Genomic DNA, 20612 nt, shown 5'->3' on the forward strand with positions numbered 1-20612 from the left:
CTTTGGTTCTCAACCTATATTCCCACCTCCCCTTCCGGAGTGAACACCAGCCACAGCACTCCCTCGCCTCGAAGCACTTGGGCTTGGTACTTTAATGATGGGCACTCCCCATCTTCCGCCCTCGCTGAAGTTAGTCGCCGGCAACTCTGCCGCATAAGTGACTGCATTCGCCCTGTCGGCTTCGGCTGTCACAGCCGTATCTGGAGACTCATGTCTGCATTCTGTACTGATCATCTCGTAGACCTTCTTCTCATCGGGCGATAGCTCGTATTTTGCTTTTTCTTCAACTTCGAAGATGTTGAAACGCCCATCTCTTTCCATAGAATTTTCAGCCCTCCTGGCCACGTTGCGGCGCTTGTGACGGATGTAAAGAAGCCAAGCGATGCAGGTGATCAGCGTGACAACAGTGACGGTGATGCCAGCAATGATTGCGGTTCGCGTGCTCAAGCTTAGTACGGAGGTACCGGTGTTGGGTCGAATGACTTCTATGGTGCCGTTGAGATGGGAGTAGGTCCGATTTGTTCTAATAATCGCTTCCAAGGCAGGCGAAGACCATCCGTTCATAGGAATCGCCATAGCGTTGCTACCTTGGGGTGTGCCGCCTATCTTGTCCACCAATCCTTTGCTCATTTCATATTGTTGATGAGAGGCGTCAAAGATACTACCCCAAGTCATGGTGGGCAAGTCTAAAACTCCGATGGACTGTTGTTCCCAGTCACACATATTGGTAATGTTACGGCGCACGTTATGTCCGCCTATTGTGAGAAGCTGGCGGCCAACTAGGTGACATGTATGTCCATAGCGTGGTGAATCAGCTTGAAACATCTTCACCCAAGTGAAGGATGGCAATGATAATACGTAGACGTCATCATACCACTTCGTTTGATCGCCTGTTGGATCCCAACCGCCGTACATGTAGATGTTGTGAGTAGAGTTGTCTGGAGCCGATGCCATGGCAGTGCAAGAGTCGATGCGCGGAGGAGGGACCTCGCCAGATGTGGCCTGTTGATACCAAGTTCCATTACTGCGGGAGTCCGTTAGGTAGGACGCAATGTCAAACAAGTCGATGTTGTCGAAGGACAATAAGCGACCTCTAGTTTGAGAGGTTGTAGTCTGTATGCCATCATATACCTTACCGCCCAACGCGACTATCACGCCACTGTCGGCTAGACCAGGTATATATTGCATAGCGCCGCCTATTCGAGGTTGAGGGTCTTTCATACTCGTGGTCGAGATATTCGTGGCCCTCTGGTGAACCAAGTCTATGACCATCATGCCGCTAAGCAGCGTTGTGGTATCACCACCCACCCATGTATCAGGGTCTGTGCCGTTGTCAGTCTGGCCATTCAGGTAGAAGGCCAAGCCTTGATCTGGTGCTTCCGCGGAGAGTCCGTAGCTCGGTGTTTTGAGTTGTCCCAGGTCGAACTGATCCCAGTTCTGCGTCTCATTATCGAACGACCAGAGTGGATACTGGTTGGCATAGGGTCCATCTGCATCGAGAACAGATGTGTTGCCTCTAAACACGGTACCGCTATAAGTCCATATACTGGAGGAATTGTACGGACCATGATACATGGCTCCGTTGGTCATCGCGTGTCGGACATGGGCACCGGTTCTGGGGTTGTTCTCAATGGGGTAGGAAAGCCATGAAATATTGTTTTGCCAGTTCCACGAGTCCTTCAAGCTGAGTTGTAAAAGGAAAGGATCTATTTACTGTTAGGAAAGGTCTCTCTAGGTTGACTTTTTTTCGACGAAGCAAGGAGCGATCATGAATATTTGGGCTTGTAAGCAGTCACAAACAAGGCTACCGTGAGAGGATTGTTACTTACTGTAACCAAGTGTGTTATTTGTCGACTTTACTGTAAGGTTGGGTACATTGAAGGTCTGGATACCACCATACAAATAAAGTATGTCGTTCTTCACGATGGCTATTCAAGTCAGCGATTGAGTTGTTCTAATGAGTGGTGCTTTCAACGTACATTGATGATACCAACGGGAACAGAAGAACGTGACCACATCATTTGGTTTCAATACAGCTGGGAGCTGCGCGGTACTGAGCCGAAGAAAAGTTTGCATTACTAGAAGACTGTAGATTATGTGATGAGCCATTATGAAGTGGTTAAACAGAGTGACCGAATAATACTGTAGACATGATCAGAACCGTAAAGGGGGGTGCTCCATGGTCTAGATATTCGCAAGAGCGGTCAGCTCGGATTGCATAAGCGCACGAAGTTGCCAAAGAAGGGTGCGCCCACACGGCTTGCCCTTCAACTAGAAAATGGAGGTGAAGAGTCTCGAAGCTCTATTTGACGCTTGGCCAATGATGCCGTTATTATCGGGCTTGCAAGCTCGGTTACCCAGGTGGTATCATGGTAAGTTCCGTGAGACATGCACGCTTAGATTGGAGGTGTACACTGAAATCATCTTTTGAGACTGATTCTGGCCACTTGTAGTCTGACGGGAATTTACTAGCCTGGAGCTCATATCGCCGACAGCTAGGATGTTGCATGCCGCCTTAGTTAGATAAGATTTTCGTTGCTGAGTCACTCGGGTATACGCTCTCATTTGAGCACCACCTATAAAGGATGGACTCCATGTGGTTAAGCAGGGAGGGCCAGACGGCTCGGATATGCATTTGTGGCGCTGGAACACGAGCCGACTTTCATGAAGCTGAGCAGTGATCCGAGCAGGGTAATTGTTGGTTTGGATAATCAGACACCACCATGCTTCCCTAGCTCTTTCAACGCTCGAGTCAGTGCGAGTGTTTTATTAGAAAGGTGGAGCTGACAATGTGGGGTCCTTTCCTCCCTGAAAAGTGGAATCTTGGCGATTCTCTAGTCGTGTCCTTCAGACTAATTTGACGTCTAGGACATTGATGTGTGACCAACGTTTTCCAATAGCGTCCAGGCCAGGTTTCCGTAGGCGAGACGTATGTATTGCTTGTAGTGAGCCGACGGTGACTGTGGAATCTCTGCAAAAAGGCGACGATGTAGGTGCGCTACTAAGGTAGGACAGCTGATAAACCGCGGCAGCTGATGAACTACCTTAATATTAAAATAAACTTAACACGTTATTTTTAAACCGCAATATATTAACTACTAATAATCTAATTTTAAATATAATTGCAGTAATTAATTTGCAAAGTTTAAAAAAACAACTCTTATATTGCGCAGCTATAAAAATATTTAGTATTAATTAGATTACTTTAATACATTAGTACTAAAAGAAAATATAATTAAATATAAAAAAGTTTTAACAACGCACGCATTTTAACTTATAATAAGAATTAAAATTTATATAGTATATATAAAAATTATCTAATTACAGGCTTTTACTTATAAAAGCTATAATAAAAAATTTCGCTTTTAAGTTATTAAAATAAAAAGTTTCTAATAAGTAGATTTTGTAATTTCTTAAAAAATATTATAATATTTTTATTTTTAAATATATTACTAGGATTAATCGCAAACGGCTCCTTGCTAATACTAAATATAACTATAAATTATATTTTAACTTTTTTTATTTAAAAATTTAAAAGTATAACGTTAACGCGCGCTATATTTATAATATAAATAAAAAAAATTTTTTTATTAGCATTACTTTACGCTTTAAATAGGTTTTTTTAAAGTAACTTTAAAAGTAAAAATAAATTATAGCAGCCTTATAAGATAGCAACTAAAAATAAATAATAATTTTAATATATATTTATGCAGATAAGAGCGCAGTAGATTTAAGTATAGTTTTTAAAAAAAAAAAAAAACTTTATAACACTTAATTACGCAATATAAAAGCTAAAAAATACTAAGTTTTTTTTATAATAAGTTTTTTTAAATAGTCTAATAATAATATTAGTTTAGCCTAGTTTAAACAGGTTTTTAATTAGCGTATAAAGAGTAAAGCGCAGGCAAGTTATAAAATTTTTATTTTTAATAGTTATAGCAGCTACTTTACTACTAATTTTATAAACTTTTACAACGCTAATAAGATTTTTTTAATAATATTTTCTTTTTATTTAACTTACAGCTTATAACTTTTAGATATAGTGCTTTTTTTACTTTTTTTAACTACTTATTTAACTAAGCTCTTGCACTACTTTTATTATAGCTAAAGTTTTATTTTTATAAATAAAAGCAACTTTTTTTTATTATTTTAGGCTACTTATAATACTATATTTACTTTTATAAATATATAAAAGGTATTTAAAACTATAGGCGTTAAGCTACCTAATACTAATATTATACTACAATAATTTAAAACACAACTATAATAAAAAAATTAAAAATTAATAAATAAAAAAAATAATAATAAAGATACTTAAAACTAGCTCCGCAATTTATTTAAAATTGCTATAAAAAATAAAATAAAAATTAAAGCTAAATAGTTAAGTTTTGTATTATATTCTTTCTAAGTATAAAATAAGTTTTTTTACTATAAAAATAAAAGTTTCTGTAACGCGCTTTTAACTAAAAAAAAGTATAAAAGTAAAAATAAACTTTTAAATTTTTAATAATATAAAAAGTTTTATAGCGCTATAGTATTTTAAAATTTAAAAACTATCTAAGAAGCTCGCGCGCGCAATATAGTAAAATAATATAAAAATAAAACTAAATAATTTTAAAAAAAAAAAATAAAAAAGCTAAAAGCAGTAGTAATATTATATAAAAAAAAAATTATAAAAAAAGTAAAAGTAGTGCAATTGCTTACTAAAGAGCGCGCTATAAAAAAGCGTATAGTAGTAGTTTAAAAATAAACTACTATGCGCGCGTAAAAGCAATAAAAAAAAAAAGCTATAATTTTATAAAAACTTTATAATAAGGCAAATAAATATAAGTAAATAATTTTATATTTTGTAAATTTAAATATAGCAAAGTATTATTATATTATAAACGCTAAAAGTAGTAGTTTAGATATATTACAGCTATTGCAGCTTTTACTTAAAACTACTATGCGCAGCTGCTAAATTAACTTTCTAGAAAAATTTAAATAGTATAAATTAATTGCAAGCTTTTGTTTACTAATACTTTATAAAATTTTATAATACTAACTTTTGTAAGTAGCTCTACAGCCTTATTTTTACAGATAGGTAACTTTAGTTAAAGTAGTTTATCGGCTGCCGCAGTTTATTAGCTGTCCTACCTTAGTAGCGTTTTCGTAAACCTTGGACAACGCTAGAGGCCATCCCGATCCAAAAGTAGAACACGTTGCATCTAGGGTAGCTTGCATACTTAGATCCAGGCCGGCCATGTGCTCGAAACAGTAAGAAGCAACTACAAGAAATCGGGCGCGGCCTGGGTCGAGAGAGTGTCCGTAAAGCAGGGCGTTCCGCTGGCTATCAATCCCGTCCACCCAGGACGATGATGTAGAGCCTCCTTCATCATCGCGCAGGCTTCCTATCGCTTGGGGATGTAATCAGGCTCGTTGTTCGCACGCGGCAGTGTAGGGCCGATGTGTACTAGCTGCCTTCTTTCGTGTTTCCAGCTCGGTTCGTGATGTGTGTGGCAGGCCGTTCGGTTCCGGCTTTGATAGGATGAGTGCCGGCAACTGTCGATTCGCTTTAAGTGGTTCTTATTCTCCAGGTACAAAGGACAGTCGACAATTAGTAGAACATCAAGGTATAGGACCCTTTGAATTTATATGAATTCTCTCGAAGATCGGAGCTGGCTGAGTCACCTTCAGTCGCAAGAAATAGCCCGGGCCAATGCCAGAATGCCTAATATAGGCTATGATAAGTTTAATGTGTGCTAAATCTAGACATCACAGGCTAGGCTGTCCGATTCATGAAGTCCACATACCATCGACCAAAAGAGCCGATTCTGCGTGTCTCCGCACTTCGCCAAGGAGTGTCTGTATTACGAAGCTTCGCTACTTCACGGGCTTGATCATATTTTCGATGTAAGAGCTACGGAACCAGAGCCTTCCAACCACCCACTGGTAGCGTAGGGTCGGAGTCGATATAAGGGGCCTTGCTGTGGGAAATGAGCAAGATGCTTCATCGCCTCCCAACACATTTCATTACTGTTCCTTCAATGATCTCAGGTATGCGATAGATGTGTTCCAAAAGAGAACTCGGAACTATTCTGCACAGGGTAGTGGCGGGTCGTTCTATTAATTTATAGAAAGATGTAGACATAAAATCGATCATTACGCCATAAAAAGCATCGAGCGACGTAGTAGAATGTGTATGAAATGCAACGAGGTCATAGGGTAGAAGAAGTGATGGTAGCTGATGTGGCTAGGGTGATAGCTGTAATGTCTTGGCATCAAGTTCTAGCGCGAACTCGCGGCTCCATGTTGCCTTGAAGCTCCAGCTCAGAAACACCAACGTCTACGACATACCGCCTCTGTGACCTAGTACTGCTCTTTCGACCTTCCTTTTCTCGCCGACTACATTGTAGCTTCACCCCACAGCCTTTCAATTCTCGTCCACACAAACAGCCACCATGGTACGCTTTCATTAAGCCCCGCTAGAGCTCTCTCTGCTAATATAAGCAGTTCATAGCACGAAGCGAATATGGTGAGTACTTCAGATTATCAGACACCGTAGGAACCATGCTAACAATGAGCTTCAGATCGCGGCATCAAGTACGTCACCCATACCCTCCTGTCCTCGATTCGCAAACTCACAAGTCTGCAGCACCTTCTCGCCCGAAGGCCGCCTCTTCCAAGTCGAATACTCGTTAGAAGCCATTAAGCTCGGCTCAACAGCGATAGGTGTACGCACACACGCTTCGCCCTCTCTAAAGCGATCTCGTGCTTACAAGGACCCGTACAGGTAGCAACAGGCGAAGGTGTAATCCTCGGCGTAGAAAAGCGCGTAACATCCACCCTCCTCGAAACCAGCTCGGTCGAGAAGATTGTCGAAATCGACCGCCACATCGGCTGTGCCATGTCCGGCCTGCAAGCCGATGCACGAAGCATGGTCGAGCATGCCCGCGTCGAGAGCCAGAACCACGCCTTCAATTACAACGAGCCACTGCGCGTCGAGAGCTGCACGCAGGCGATATGCGATTTGGCGCTGCGATTTGGCGAGGGTGCTGAGGGAGAGGAGAGCATCATGAGTAGGCCGTTTGGCGTGGCGCTGTTGATTGCGGGTTACGATGAAGATGGGCCGAGTCTGTACGTCACATATTCAAACTATCTTTCGCGCGGAACCTCTCTTTGGACAAGGATCTAACGAAGACGTAGATATCACGCCGAACCCTCCGGTACTTTCTACCGCTACGATGCCAAAGCTATCGGATCCGGATCCGAGGGTGCACAAGCAGAGCTCCAGAACGAATTCCACAAGTCGCTTACCCTGCCTGAGGCCGAGGTGCTCGTGCTCAAGACACTGAAGCAGGTTATGGAGGAGAAGCTAGACAGCAAGAATGTGCAGTTGGCAAGTGTGACCAAGGACAAGGGCTTCAGGATCTACACGGATGCGGAGATGGCGGAGGTCGTAGGAAGGCTGCCCACGAATTAGGTCATGAGTAGCAAGCGCGGAGTACAATCGCGATAGGCCACGATCTGGAGATGTAGAGGATATCAAAAGGAGCATCTTAAAGCGCCTATCATAGTCACGATCAATGAAGCCATGCATGCATCTTGCACAGGATTGACCAGAAGAAATGTCTATTCCGCAATCGCAGCCGCTAATGTACAGCATGCTATTCCATCTTGATGCTCATGCCACGCTTTGTATGGTACATCGTCCCCCGTCAGCCTCCTCGTTCCTCCATTGCAACCCTTCTGAAACGCAATGCATCTAAAATGGGTTGTCCTCGGGCGCAATCTCCTTCCTGAAGAATTCACGCAGAACCGGGATCTTCATGACAATGTCATCGCGGACCGTGGGGACTTCAGCGAAGAAGAAGAACGCGAAGAAGCCAGCTGCGCCGCCGAAGCCACCGGCAAGAACACCACTGCGAAGAGTCAATTTCTGGGGCGTGGGACAGTTAGTGGGTGTCCTGTGGAGTGCAACGTACGCCTTCATGAGTGTCTGGGCGGTGATACCGTGGTAATGCTTCGCGATGGTGTATCTGTGGGTGCATTAGTCGTGCTCAAATCCCAACATCTTCGAATCGCCTGGCCGGTGAGAGCGAGATCCCAATTCTATCTGCTTTCATGCTTTGATGCCAGCGTATAGCTAAGCTCCCATCTCTTATATCGTGCTCTCGCTCCTGTTCCGCCGCTTCTACTGGATCTCCCCAACGGCTCTCTCCACCCTCCAATGGCACCCAATCCGCTTGTAATAACTCGAGAATACGTACTGAGGACCGAAAGGACTCCGGTAAGCCTTGTAAGGGGTGCGCTTGCTCTGTTCCCACCTGTTAGCCTTCATCCAACATACGTTCTCACCGACCCATCTTCGGCGACGGCAGGGCCAATGGCAGGGCTAGAAGCTTACGAAAGCAGCGGGCGTCGCGCCGTGGGACGGGTGTGAAGGCATGGTTGCGGCAGTGGGTTGCGGTGAGGTCAGAGGTGTCGATGGGTGGAAGAAGTTGAAGTTGCTGGCCGGGGAGAGGTGAGGCTTGGCACCCAATCACGGTGGCCGGGATTTTGCGGGTGTCAGCGACTAACAGCAGCGTCTTGCTATAATTTCCACTACTCTACTTTCTCATGCTGAGAAGTGGAAGCACACATGACAACTGGAGGTAAAAGCCGTTTGGTATCATTTGTTTATCTATTAAACTCTCATTACTCTATTATCTTCCCTCGATTATGTCCCAAATGATCATGCCCTTGGCGCCTTGTCCGAATGCAAACGCCATGATACTCCCAAATGCTCAAACAACATAGCGACGTCTATGGTAATATCTTACACCTTATTGTCCCCTTCTTTCTTTGCCGCCTTCTTCTCATCAATAGCTACGCGCCAACTCTCCCCATACAGCGCAGTCACATACGTAGCAGCCGCACCAGCGACGAGGAACAGAGCGCTGATAGTAGAGAACCACCCTACGCCAATGGCGCGAACAGCTGGAAGACACGCAGCTGAACCCGCAGCCGCAAAAACGTAGCGCATGAAGTAGTTTCCAGCTGGAAAATATTAGTTGATGAACACACGTAGGATGTAAAAATGGAGACTCACCAACGACTTCCGCGCTGCGACTCTGCATAACATCCAAACAATACGTATTCAAGCTAGGAAAGCAAAATAATTGGGCCACGCCCTGCAGAAACATCATGACCACGGGTAGCGCCACACCGCCCACTCTCTTCTCCACGCTCCATCCATAAATGATCATGCACGCTGGTATGACACCGCCGAGGAAGACCAGGCAGCTGCGCAAGCGATCCTCAGCGACGCGGTGGCCGCGGATGCAAATGTACTTCTTGACAATGTGATCGGCGTATCGGCCTCCTACGAAGGTGCCGACGAGATAACCGCAGCCGGGTGCAATGTAGAAGAGTCCAGACTGTAGGGGGGACTGCAGATTGAAGCGGGGATTGAGGACGTAGCGGATTGGTGTGAGGAGCGAGTACATGTTCCATACTAATGAAGATGATGACAAAGCCTAGAAGCGTGTGCTATATTAGCAAACTGTCCACCCACTCGATCTCTCTACTCGCGATTCGTTGGAAAGGGGAGTTGACGTACGACTAGGAATAAATTCGGGTAGCGATATAGGCGGAGAACGCGAAAGGGATTGAGCCACTGCCACATCTTATGCGCTTTCTCTGATGCTGGCAAGCCCTGGAGTTCCTCGGAGCGTTTGACGTGGATGGTTTCAGGCTGCAGGAAGAAGCAAAAGACAGCTGCGGCGCCGGCGAGGGCGGTTTGCAGCCAGAAGATGTCACGCCAGCTGCGGAAGGTTACGATAATGCCACCGATGAAGGGACCTAGAGCAGGCCCGATCAAGGTCCCAGACATGAACCACCCAAGGGCCGTTGCGCGCTCAGTCTGTGGTCATGTCAGTCGTGTACAGAGAGATGCTGAGGGGTTACCTGCTGCGGAATGCAGTAGTTATAGCTCGTTTCCCTCGAGTTGGGATGGGTGGATACTAGCTGGCTCCTTTGAAAGCTACTGGACGTATGCTTGCAGTAGTAGGGAATCTACTCTATGATAGGCAACGATATGGGATACTCACAGGCTTGTAGATGTCTCCAATAACCGCAGAACCAATGACGAGGAACGCAGTGCCTTGGAAAGCAGTAAGGATCCTGAAGATGAAGAAAGATGCCAGGTTGGGTGCCAGGGCGGTGCCAATGGAGAAGGCAGTGAACAGTGTGGCGCTTGCTACAGAGACCTAGACACGAGGGTTAGTAAATTTTCAAGACTTGGATGTCTGTAGAGGCAGGCATATTGTATTCGTAGGTCATTACATACCCACTTCCTGCCATAGATATTCCCATACGGCCCGTAAAAACAAGGACTAATGCCCATAAACAGCATATACAATGCATTCGACACATTGATAATACTTCCATCCGTACCGAACGTCTCAGCAACTTCCGGCACCGCAGACAAGACCGTTGTCGACGACATGGGAGCCAAGAAGCTACAAAACGACATGATAGCAAGGATAATTGTCTTTCGGCGTACTGAAAATATATTGTACTTTTCGTCATTGTCGCCCGTGGCAATGTAGCTGACTATCGGCATGTCATGGTGACTCACGGTCGAGATGGTGCGTTGGAGTTCTAGACGACGATCTTCCTGGGGGACTATGGAGGCGTATTGTTTTGTCCCTTCAGGTTCGGTGGCTGTGGGGCCAGCGGGTGCTGAGGCGGATGTGGTAGAGGGTGCCATTGTGTGTACTCATAGAAGGCAAGACTGCGTGATTAAGGAGCGATTGAAGTGGAAGAAAGAGAGCAGAGTGACAATGCCTCGGAAAAGTACGAGACAAGCGAAAGTTATAATTCAAGTCTGCAATGAAGAAATAATGCAGGTTGAGTCAAACTGTCAGGATCTACACATTTAGGTTACATCTGGGCTATCTTGATACGTTAGCTTGGTGGTTTTCCGCGGCTGGGTGACTATTGCCGTTGGGTGCACGTCCACAGAGAGGCTTTTCCGTGAAGAATTTGCGCCTCGACAAGACTGTATCCGAAAGGTGGAGTAGCTCGACAGGGGTATCGCAGAAAGCTTGCCCGGCACTGACGTCCCGAATTATAGCTTCCTCTATGATTGGCAAATTTCATTGTTGAATGCTCAGTAAGGGAGGTGCGGTGTGCGAGGAGTCGTCAATGACCGGGAATAACGAGTCGGCTTTGAGCACTAAATATCTTGGCATTCGGTTCCGGTGCATGACTCTGAGAAGCGGCGATGAACTCTGCTGTTGAAGTTTGAGCTTCTCAGCCTGTTGATTTATATACGTTCTTCAATAATATATACCGCTCAATTGTGATACTGACCTGACCCAATTTGCCCGTTGGGGGCCCCTGCTCTAAACGCATGTGACTGGATCTCTGTCTGAGATGTGATAGTACCGAAATACGCCTTGAAACGCCAACCATGCAATCCTGCTTTTGCCATAGAGATTCTTCTCGCTTATATACTGAGTTTGTCCAGACTCAACCGATCCGCGCTCCTCTGTCGCTTCACCATGCCCAGCTTGTAGAATTTCTCTTCCCCAGTTGCGGTCCTGCCGCCTATGTACCACTTCTCCCCGCCCATGACTTCGTGGAAGCCCTCCGATGAGCTGTCTGAGCCTCTCCTACTTCGTTGCGACGCGCCTGGTATGGGAAAGGCTTTCGCTCTGGGTGATGTAGAGCGGTGGTATGGTGCAGCGTGTTGCCTCGTTGGCTGGAAGTGGCCTGTTGCTTGTACGGATACTGTTGTTGGGCCCGGTGATGGTGAGCGCGTCTTTGTGGTTATTGTCCGTGTTGTCGTTGCCGGGTCATGACTTTGGCTTTGCGGTGATGAGGCGGTATGGGAGTAGGAGGCCACTGATGTTGCCTGTGACGTCGCGGCTTTCTGTAAGGCGGGTTGCGCTCGAAAAGCCGCCAGGAAGCCGCCGAAGAATGGTCTGTTCGTCGTCATGTCGTGTTCGAGAGCCGGTCGCCCTGAGGAAGAAGGTTGTCGATCTTCGTGCATCAAAATCGCTAGGCGCGACTTTGTGTAGCTAGTAAATGCCGAGTTTCACGATGGCTCCCAAGCTACCTCGTGGACTTGAGGGGGCAGTAGAACGTGTGTGCTGTACGCGACGTATCTAAGCGACTGCGTGGGAATCGAAGGTCGGCTTTGTACTATTTGTCGGCTATGGGTGGACAGCGTATCTCTGACGTAGCTCTCTCGCGCTGGGTGTAGGGGTATGTGACGGGCGCGGCTTGGGAGGGTTCAAGTGTAAATGGCGGGGCAGAGGAGGGCGTCTGGCGTGGGAAATGTTGGTTCGAACCGTGGACCGTGGGAGAAGGGAAGGCAGGAAGAAGTCGGAAGCAGGTGGTTTGTTAAGCGGCTGCGCCTTCCGATCCGTCACCGAACGCTGAAACCGGCGACAAATTCCAGTGAGTGACGGCGGCCAGCGGCAATCACATGTCTCACCACGGCGGAAAACATCAAGCTTCCTGTGTCTCTCTCTCTTCCGCTCGCTCGCTCGGTCCTGTTCTCGCTTCGTCTTCCGGGGGTACACCCGCTGCGCGGTTCGCTCATCGTCTCAGCCCTCCTGCATCTTCTCTGCATCTCTGCATGCCGTGCCGCCCCGCCATCTGACGAATGGCTGCATGCTGAATGGCTGCAGACATGGCCTGCGTCTAGCACTCAGCACTGGTTCGCAGCCCACAATAGGCTGCCTTACATAGCTACTACTAATGCCAAGCAGGACACCATCATCTGCTGTGTAGGATCGCATGGGCACATTGTCGCTGGCCTTCCAAGGACCAGGTCGCGTCTCCCCATGTTGGTCTCCCCATGTTGTGAGCTCACGTAGCATCAGCCAACGCGTAGCAACCAGCACAGCCGTAGTATAGCCCACCAAGGATGCATTGTACCAGACTGCATTCTCACTTCATCAAGCGGCTGACCATGTCGTTGCCCCTCGTGGAGAAGCTTATCGATACCCCCCTCCCAGCACAAGGCGGGGTAGTCCGAGAATCTATCCGTTTGCGCTATGCGTAGTGTCTCTCCTCCATAGTCGCTCCATCCTTGGACAGACAGTCTACACCCGACCAACTCATATGAGCAAGGAGAAGGGGCATTTCCAGTCATGCCACTCGTATCATTAGTCGATGCTAGGAGGACTCCTCACGCTTTGCTGTCGAAATGCCGCTAAACGCACAAACCAAGCGCTAATTCCCACCCCCACCCTCGTGAGGCATCAGCAGTTTGCTGCAATATGGACGGCTTCACTGCTTGTTTCCTTGCCACCCAAAACCATGGCCGCTTTCTCTCATCTCCCACCTGAGCTCGTCGAGTATGTCGTGACATACCTCCAACAAGCAGACATTTGTGCCTTCGCCCGAACCAGCAAGAGCCTCTATGCACTCGCCGTTCCAATCTTGTACCGCCATGTTGATTTATCCGTCCTCTCCGAGGATAGGCTGCCCCGTATCGACAGGTTCTGTCTCAACATCATTAGCGACACCCGACTCGCAAGTCGGGTAGAATCACTTCGACTGGGTCAACAGCCATCCAAAGTAGTACACGAAGGTGCACGCTGGTTAGCGACCGACAAACACTTTGACGATGACCTGATGCTCCACAGGGCCATGCAATTCCTGCGCAACCAGTTTGTCATCACTGAAGAAGAACGTATCGTAGAAGGCATCTACAAGCGAGAGTACTCCGCGTTTGCAGCTCTAATCCTTCTGGTCCTTCCGACCCTGCAACATCTGGAAATCGCACATTCCTTCAGCACCAGCGTGTTACTTGTCCAAGTTGCTCTGAGTAACTTGAATAATCCTGATCGCCCCCCCTCCCAAGCTCTGCTCAATCGACTGTCGTCGATCAACAAATTCTCACTCAACGTGAATCGTCTTAGCGGGTTGGTCTATCCGAGGACCCTGGTACACTCTATCTTTGACTCTATCCTGAACCTACCTGGAATTACAAAGCTCGAGTTCTCATTACCCGACGGTCAAGGACATGGAATGTTCGGCCTTCCTCTCCATGATCCGCATGCAAGAAGAGGCCCACTAGTCGCTGAGATCCGACCGACGATGATTACCACCCTAGTAATCAGAAGTACCGGTACTCTTCTACAAATCCTCCCTTCGCTTCTTAGTTGCACTCCTCAGCTGCAGTCCTTCACCTATGATCTATTCTACAATTGTAACGGCCTGAGAGTAAACGATGATCGCATCATCGATCTGGCAGCTTGGAGTGATCTGCTGCAGGAAGTCAGGGCAACGCTCCAGAAATTGGTCTTTAGCGTCGAATACTGCCATACTGATAAGTACCCCTTCCAACAGCCTAGTATTGGAGACAAGCTATACGGCTACCTTGACTTGACCAATTTCCCACAACTGCACACTCTCGAGGCGCCCTTTCCTTTCCTGACAGGCGACGTCGACTTTTCCATCACTACTGAGATATACCCACTACTTCCACCAAATCTGCGCCATCTCTCGCTACGTCCGGACTTGTCGCATGCTCAGGCTCTATTTCCGTTGGATACGTCGATCCTACCAAGTGGGCTCACATTTCAGGAGTCTGAAATCGAAGCTCGGCATTTGATGAATGCACGTATGGATGTGTCTTACATGTTCCATGCAACCCTTGAATTCCTTAACTGTGCCCCAGGACTGGACACAATCTCCGTCTGGCAGCCTGCAGATGCTTCACTCAGCTGGTTCGACGGTCAAGTATTGGACTTTGCTACCATCTGCCGAAACAAATCTGTCAATGGCAAGATCATTCAGCCCATGCTACTTCGGTGGATGAATCCAGAGCATTGGAATCTCATCAAGGAAATCACCGTCTTCGATCGGACTGCTCCTGCACGAGGTTTAATGGAGAAGTTTCATCGGGAAGAGTGGGCTGGTATTCCTCTTGGTCTGGCATCGCAATACCACCTGTATGCGCTACAAGCGCATAAGGTTCGAAGCCGACGTTCTCGTCAACAGTCTCTGGATATAGTTTCTCCACGACACTAAAAGGTACCTACTTCACACGTCCTACTTCGACAAACGGACATGCTAATTCCCTACTTTAGCCTAGCATGAAAAGAGCTGAAGGGGCATAGGAGATAAATCGCGAGAGAGGTGTACACCCACACAGCAGAGATGTGACATGGGAGGGATAGACGGGACTGAAAGTAAATAGTATTGCATATTGAATGATAGGGTCTCAAGGGTTGAAGGAGTAAACAATGGAGGGAGCAAAACATCTATAGATATTGAGGACGCTGGGAATCACCTGATCCCAAAGTTCAACATTACGGTACATATTGATGCTGGAATCTGATGGGTAGATCATATCTGAGCTGGGTTCCAGGCACCAGAGACGTAATTCAGTGAGAGATGTACTCGTCGATTATCTGAGAGACTAAGCAATACGAAATTTCAATATCAACACCGTTGGGGAAAGAAAAGCTGGGTGTGCTAAATCCTAGTCCTTAATCCTCGGGTGTTAAGACTCATGACTTGGATCTTGTGACAAGGTCTTTTCCTGGCGTCGAGGACAAGATCGCGTGGAATTGCCATGTGGCTGCTAGATTACCCGAAACCCGGTGGCTGGTCTCCACACACGACCAACATGCAAAATCGTTCATTTCAATCCAGACCCACTCAAGCAGCGGAGATGACACCAGAAAATCCGAGTAAAAACTGCGATAGGAAAGGCTAGCTTTTGATTCGATGGCGGCTAACAGATGAGAAAGGCGCTTACGCGGTGGAGCCATTGCTAGGGTACTTTAGCTCATCCACATTCTTGCTACATTGCCTTTCGCTCATAAATTGGATGCATTCATGGAGAATTGCGTTTGTCTTTGATTCCGGTCTCTTCTCCTGTATTATTGGAAGACTTTCCCGATCTTATACGTCTTGTCTCAACTACTAATTTCCGGCTCGACGAAAACATACAATGTTGCATCTGACAGACCTGCCATCGAACTTACTTTCCTCGACCTTCGACTATCTCTCCAGAAGGGAATATCATGCCTTATCACAAACATGTCATGTTCTCCACACCGCAGCTACCCCTTACCTATATCGTAATATCAAAATCACGGCGACAAAGTCACGATCCTGCGCCCGAAAGCTTGCATTGCTGTTACGTACACTACTCGAGCGATCGCAACTTGCCGCCAAAATTATCTCCTTTGGACTATTTGGACCCCACCAGTGTTGGGAAAAATACGATCCGTGGCCGGAGAATAATGAGCGCCTCACTAGTGTCAAGTTATGGGGTTTCGACCGAGTGACCCAAGCCGAATCACTTCTTACGCCAGACATGCTCCAAAATTTCCTTGACGACGACATACAAATATCTCAAACCGAAGTACAGGGAAGAAGCAAAGACGCTCTAGCTACACTAGTAATGACACGGTTGACAAACCTACATAGTCTAGAGCTCGGTGATGGCTTTCTCAGACACTCGATATTCCTACCGCAGATCCTCAAGCGAACAGACTACCTATTCCCGGAATTAGAGCGGGTTATTCTAGGCGATCGGCAGCCCGAGCGAGACAGCAGTACGGTTTCTTACACTGATCTTAACCTAATTCGGCCAATCTTCTATTCATCCACCGTCAAGACATTCGAATGCACCATAGCGCAGCCTTGGAGATTTTCCTGGAGTGAAACAAAGGCCCCATTTAATACTAGCCTGACTTGTTTACGCCTTTTCCGGACAAACATCGAGAGATCAACGCTGCATCAACTACTATCTGCTACACCTAATCTAAAGAGCTTTCACTATGAGCAGGAGATCGTCTTCAATAACTCTACACCACACGCTCCATCGCTAGCCCCTTATCTTGAACTAGACGGATTGAACTCCGCGCTAGCTTGTGTCCGTCATAGTCTCGAACGATGCCAGCTTGTCCTACGACTAGCTCCATGCTCTATTTCGACCTCCCAGTACGCCTCGTGTGGGATCCAATTCCCCGCCATCGAGGGCACGCTATCCGTGTTAAAGGACATGCCGCTACTTACGAAAATCGAAATTCCCATGATCATGTTTTTTGGCTGGTTTCCGAGGACGTCTGTGAAGCTGGAAGAAGTCCTACCTCCGAGCATCACTGAGCTCACCCTGCGGGACGACTTTGTGCCATACTGTTACTGGTCACGGCCTTCGAGTCGTGACAGGAGAATTGCTCGGATCAGGAAATTCGTCAGAGAAAGAGATATTCACGCGCCCAAGTTGAGATTGCTCAAAGTTAGGCTGACGAGTGCGAAAGAATGTTTACAAGATGCTGTGCGGGACTTGAGTTTGGCTACTAGTGACAGGGGTATACAGACTGCGGTCCTTCACGGCGCCAAGTCAGAGACTTATTGTTGGCGATTCGAGCAGGTGAAAAGGGAGGCAGGTAGGCCTGAATTAGGAGTAAGAGTGGATAGCCTGTTGCGCGGCCATGGTACTTGATCACAATAGGTACGATCTTGCAACAATGGCAGCGAAAATAGACAATAGGCAGTCGCGGACGTGCCTATTGTTAATATTGATATCAAAACGAGATTACACCGTATGTGAAGTCGAATCGGGTCACTAGAGTCCTCGCGTTCTCTCGAATATTGGAGATGCCTAAATATGAAGTCTCATTCACTTCCACCTTCCAGTCGGATTGGGCACGGTACGTGTACGCAACTATATATTCTCGGCCTTTCGTTATCACAAAACCCTCAAAAGATCAACAACCTATAAACGGACAGCAGCTACCGTTTATTCGTTACATCTTACTACCTCACCGCACAAACCACTAACGACGAGACAGAGTCCGCAAGAACCTACTTCCAAGATGCCGCCGACGAACAACCCCGGGAAGAACACGGAGGCGAAAGCCGAAACCATGATCCTTCTAGTGTTGAAACCAGCACTTCTCTGGTATCGAGTTCCGATGTCTGCTCTCCTAGAGACTCAGTGGGGCACTGTAAGTTTTGTATATCGATGAACAATTACAATGCAGCACTGACATATTGAAATCAAGAATCTCTGCACCAACCTCGACAAGAACCACCCCGTCCTTTTCCTCGAGAGCTTCACTCCTGCCGTCTTCGGGTACTACGTGCTCTGGCTCCTCGACGCGCCTCTATTCCCCTACGTCGACCTCTCTCGCCCTTTCAAAGGGTTCGACGCCACCATGTTCACTCTCATCTACAACATCCCCACGCATGTTCACCACCCTGAAATCACCATGCTCACCATGTCCGACGAGTCGCTTGACAACGATCCGTCAACCACCGGGGAGTCTAGGAGGTTGGTATTCGCTTACTTTCTAGGGCAGAACATTGGCGACGTCCACTTCCAAGACGCCATCATGAACACCATCATCAAATACTTCCGCGCTAACCATCCACCGCCAGTCAGCTTCGTGACAAACGTGTACCAAAACTCAGCCATTGGACGCGTCTCCGGTCTGCAGAAGTTCCTCATCGACTACTACATCTGGGCTTGCGTGCCCCCGGAGGAGGGCCGGCTTCCTTACATCTGCGACTTCGCTAACGTCGACCCGAGCCAGGTTCCGCCGCTGAGTGCCTACCCAGCCGCGTTCAGACAGCAGGTCACCGCGACACTGAGGGACAACGTCACGCAGGACATCGTCGATCCCGGCGCTCTGCTCAGGCCACAGGTCCCCGTGGTCGCATGGGCTCTGATCAACCGGACTGAGCCGCGAGGCGCCGTGGTCGATTTCGCCGGGCTGCAAGCCTTTCTGTGCAACGCTCGTCAAGGAACCCTCAAGTGCCGGTACCACCACCACTCGCGCAACCAGCCATGCCACAACATGCTTGTAGACGACACGCCTGTTGTTGGGCCCGTGAATCCTGGGACCCGCAACCTTGCCTTGTTCGTTTCCCCCTCGCAGTGAGAGGATCGTCGCTGCTTTCGATGAGTTGGTCACTCGTCGTAGTGAGAGAGGAGGTGGCAAGGACAACGAGATGGGCATGCAGTCGAGGTGAGAGGACTACCTGGACGGGTTATTTTTGCATGGGGCTAGGACTAATTTCTACATGAGTGCCTTGTACTATTGCTCCTAGGAGCGTACAAGGCAGGTCTAACGAGGCCACAAGAATGATAACGTCCGCCCCCAATCTACTCAACGTGGTGTACGATCTCCTCTGTCGTGACTTTACTGATTGATAATTAACCACTTACCTCACAATACAGACTACGTTGCCAGTTCTCTCACCTCACCTCAATCACCTCAATCACGCCCCATCACCCTCTCTCTCCTCCCTCAAAGCATTCCTCACAATAGCCCCACACATCTTCGCATACGGGTTTGTCCGAACACTCATCTCCCGCGCAACCTCATCCCCATACCTCGCCGCAGCAGCAAAATCTCTCGACGCTAGCTCCTCCAATTCACTCTTGCCTAGACCTTTCAGCTGCGTACCTGTCTCAACGGCCTTCAAATACAGGTACGCGCGATGCGAGTACGCTGTGCGTAGAATGCGTGCTTGGTAGGGCGATACGGGAGCTGTTAGTGAGGACGCGGGGAGCGAGAGGTGAATTGCGCGGGCGAGGTCTGTGAATAGGGCTTCGATTTCCGAGGGTGGTGACAATGATGATGAGAAGATGGTCTGATCATCTTGTAACGAGGCTTCTATTTTCATTCTTCGTAGCATTGCACGGTTCACGTATGCGCTAGGGTAGTTTGGCCAGTTCGATATCGCTTCGTCTAATTGGGCAATTGCAGCGTTTATGGCCTCGGTGTTGGATCTGCTGGATACTTGCTGGACGATTTCGTTCTGTTGCTTTTCGAGGTCTGATATTTGGGCGGGGGATATGCTTGGATGTGGCGGTAATGAGGCGTTGATTGCGGCTGCGTCTTTTGATTTTGCGACTGAGGAGGGGAGAGTTTCTGGGTCGAAAAGCGCGTTCAGTATACGTGTGTCGTTTGCGGACAAGGTTGTGTCGGGAACGTCGATTGCCATATTGGAGATGAGGGTTGGATGTCTCGAAATGTTTAGATGATTGCTGGTGTTGTGGTGGTATACAGAACGTTGACTTTGTGCAGCCTGCTAGGGTTGGCGGTGGATATGGTGTTGAGAGGACTCTTTAAAATGTTTGTATCTATATTCTCATGCTCACGAAACATGAGATGATGTTCACTGCGTCGGCTTAACCACCGAGCATTGAAGCGGCTTTTCACGGCAAATGACGCGGGCTTACCCCGGAACAGTCTAGCTCTTACCCAAACTGGTCAAACATCGCTTTACTATCCAACAGACGTCTCTTTTGTGAAACGAGCAATTAGCGTTATAAAAATATCAATTTTACAGTGCATAACCCGTTGCAAAGTACCCGATAGGCTTGGTAACTGATCCCGGAGCATAGATACGTTCCTGTAAGACTGAACGAGATGTTCGACGGGGCGGATACAGGCGGAGCGTTCATTGGCGGACACCGACGGACAAACCCAACTTATCAGGAAGGTCCCTACACGTGAGCTCGGCATAAGCGCTTGATGACGCTGCTAAACACAAAAATGGCGACTGGTAGTAAGAGGTATCGGTTCTTCAAGGAAAGTGGGCAGCATAGAGTGAAAGATAAAGATGGCTACAAATCGATGCCTGTATTCGAGCATCTC

The 20612-nt window shown here is 47.6% G+C and overlaps 9 protein-coding genes across 9 annotated transcripts; 5 read left to right on the top strand and 4 right to left on the bottom strand.

Moving 5' to 3' along the window:
- Nucleotides 1-45: 45 nt before the first annotated feature.
- On the bottom strand, nt 46-2085 carry K460DRAFT_310690 (uncharacterized protein; the record flags this gene model as incomplete). Its single annotated transcript, XM_040930157.1, has 3 exons — nt 1980-2085; nt 1830-1928; nt 46-1706 (listed from the first exon to the last, which is right to left on the bottom strand). Coding segments are annotated over exons 1-3 (1857 nt in total), but the record flags the coding sequence as incomplete, so codon positions are not given.
- Nucleotides 2086-6308: 4223 nt separating this feature from the next.
- Nucleotides 6309-7892, top strand: K460DRAFT_365740 (N-terminal nucleophile aminohydrolase). The gene is made up of 6 exons (XM_040933238.1): nt 6309-6443; nt 6493-6514; nt 6570-6582; nt 6635-6713; nt 6773-7116; nt 7186-7892. Exons 1-6 carry the CDS (start codon nt 6441-6443, stop codon nt 7460-7462), a joined length of 738 nt encoding a protein of 245 aa, XP_040787341.1. The 5' UTR covers nt 6309-6440; the 3' UTR covers nt 7463-7892.
- Nucleotides 7893-8637: 745 nt separating this feature from the next.
- Nucleotides 8638-10916, bottom strand: K460DRAFT_365742 (MFS general substrate transporter). The gene is made up of 5 exons (XM_040933239.1): nt 10310-10916; nt 10071-10229; nt 9581-9883; nt 9071-9497; nt 8638-9018 (listed from the first exon to the last, which is right to left on the bottom strand). Exons 1-5 carry the CDS (start codon nt 10730-10732, stop codon nt 8798-8800), a joined length of 1533 nt encoding a protein of 510 aa, XP_040787342.1. The 5' UTR covers nt 10733-10916; the 3' UTR covers nt 8638-8797.
- A 557-nt stretch (nt 10917-11473) lies between these two features.
- Nucleotides 11474-11965, bottom strand: K460DRAFT_405061 (uncharacterized protein; the record flags this gene model as incomplete). Its single annotated transcript, XM_040936798.1, has 1 exon — nt 11474-11965. The coding sequence occupies one exon, from the start codon at nt 11963-11965 to the stop codon at nt 11474-11476; it is 492 nt and encodes a 163-aa protein (XP_040787343.1).
- A 164-nt stretch (nt 11966-12129) lies between these two features.
- Nucleotides 12130-12753, top strand: K460DRAFT_365746 (uncharacterized protein). The gene has a single exon (XM_040933240.1). It carries the CDS (start codon nt 12458-12460, stop codon nt 12632-12634), a length of 177 nt encoding a protein of 58 aa, XP_040787344.1. The 5' UTR covers nt 12130-12457; the 3' UTR covers nt 12635-12753.
- A 543-nt stretch (nt 12754-13296) lies between these two features.
- K460DRAFT_376398 (uncharacterized protein) lies at nt 13297-15015 on the top strand (the record flags this gene model as incomplete). Its single annotated transcript, XM_040934873.1, has 1 exon — nt 13297-15015. The coding sequence occupies one exon, from the start codon at nt 13297-13299 to the stop codon at nt 15013-15015; it is 1719 nt and encodes a 572-aa protein (XP_040787345.1).
- An 822-nt stretch (nt 15016-15837) lies between these two features.
- On the top strand, nt 15838-17853 carry K460DRAFT_365748 (uncharacterized protein). Its single transcript, XM_040933241.1, has 2 exons — nt 15838-17654; nt 17796-17853. Exon 1 carries the CDS (start codon nt 15944-15946, stop codon nt 17444-17446), a length of 1503 nt encoding a protein of 500 aa, XP_040787346.1. The 5' UTR covers nt 15838-15943; the 3' UTR covers nt 17447-17654; nt 17796-17853.
- K460DRAFT_354665 (uncharacterized protein) lies at nt 17820-18887 on the top strand (the record flags this gene model as incomplete). The annotated part of the gene is made up of 2 exons (XM_040931802.1): nt 17820-17951; nt 18009-18887. 2 exons carry the CDS (start codon nt 17820-17822, stop codon nt 18885-18887), a joined length of 1011 nt encoding a protein of 336 aa, XP_040787347.1.
- Nucleotides 18888-18990: 103 nt separating this feature from the next.
- K460DRAFT_365750 (uncharacterized protein) lies at nt 18991-20070 on the bottom strand. The gene has a single exon (XM_040933242.1). The coding sequence runs from the start codon at nt 19954-19956 to the stop codon at nt 19228-19230; it is 729 nt and encodes a 242-aa protein (XP_040787348.1). The 5' UTR covers nt 19957-20070; the 3' UTR covers nt 18991-19227.
- Between the last annotated feature and the right edge of the window lie 542 nt (nt 20071-20612).

This window comes from Cucurbitaria berberidis (assembly GCF_010015615.1).
Source record: "Cucurbitaria berberidis CBS 394.84 unplaced genomic scaffold K460scaffold_3, whole genome shotgun sequence".
NCBI lineage: Eukaryota > Fungi > Ascomycota > Dothideomycetes > Pleosporales > Cucurbitariaceae > Cucurbitaria > Cucurbitaria berberidis.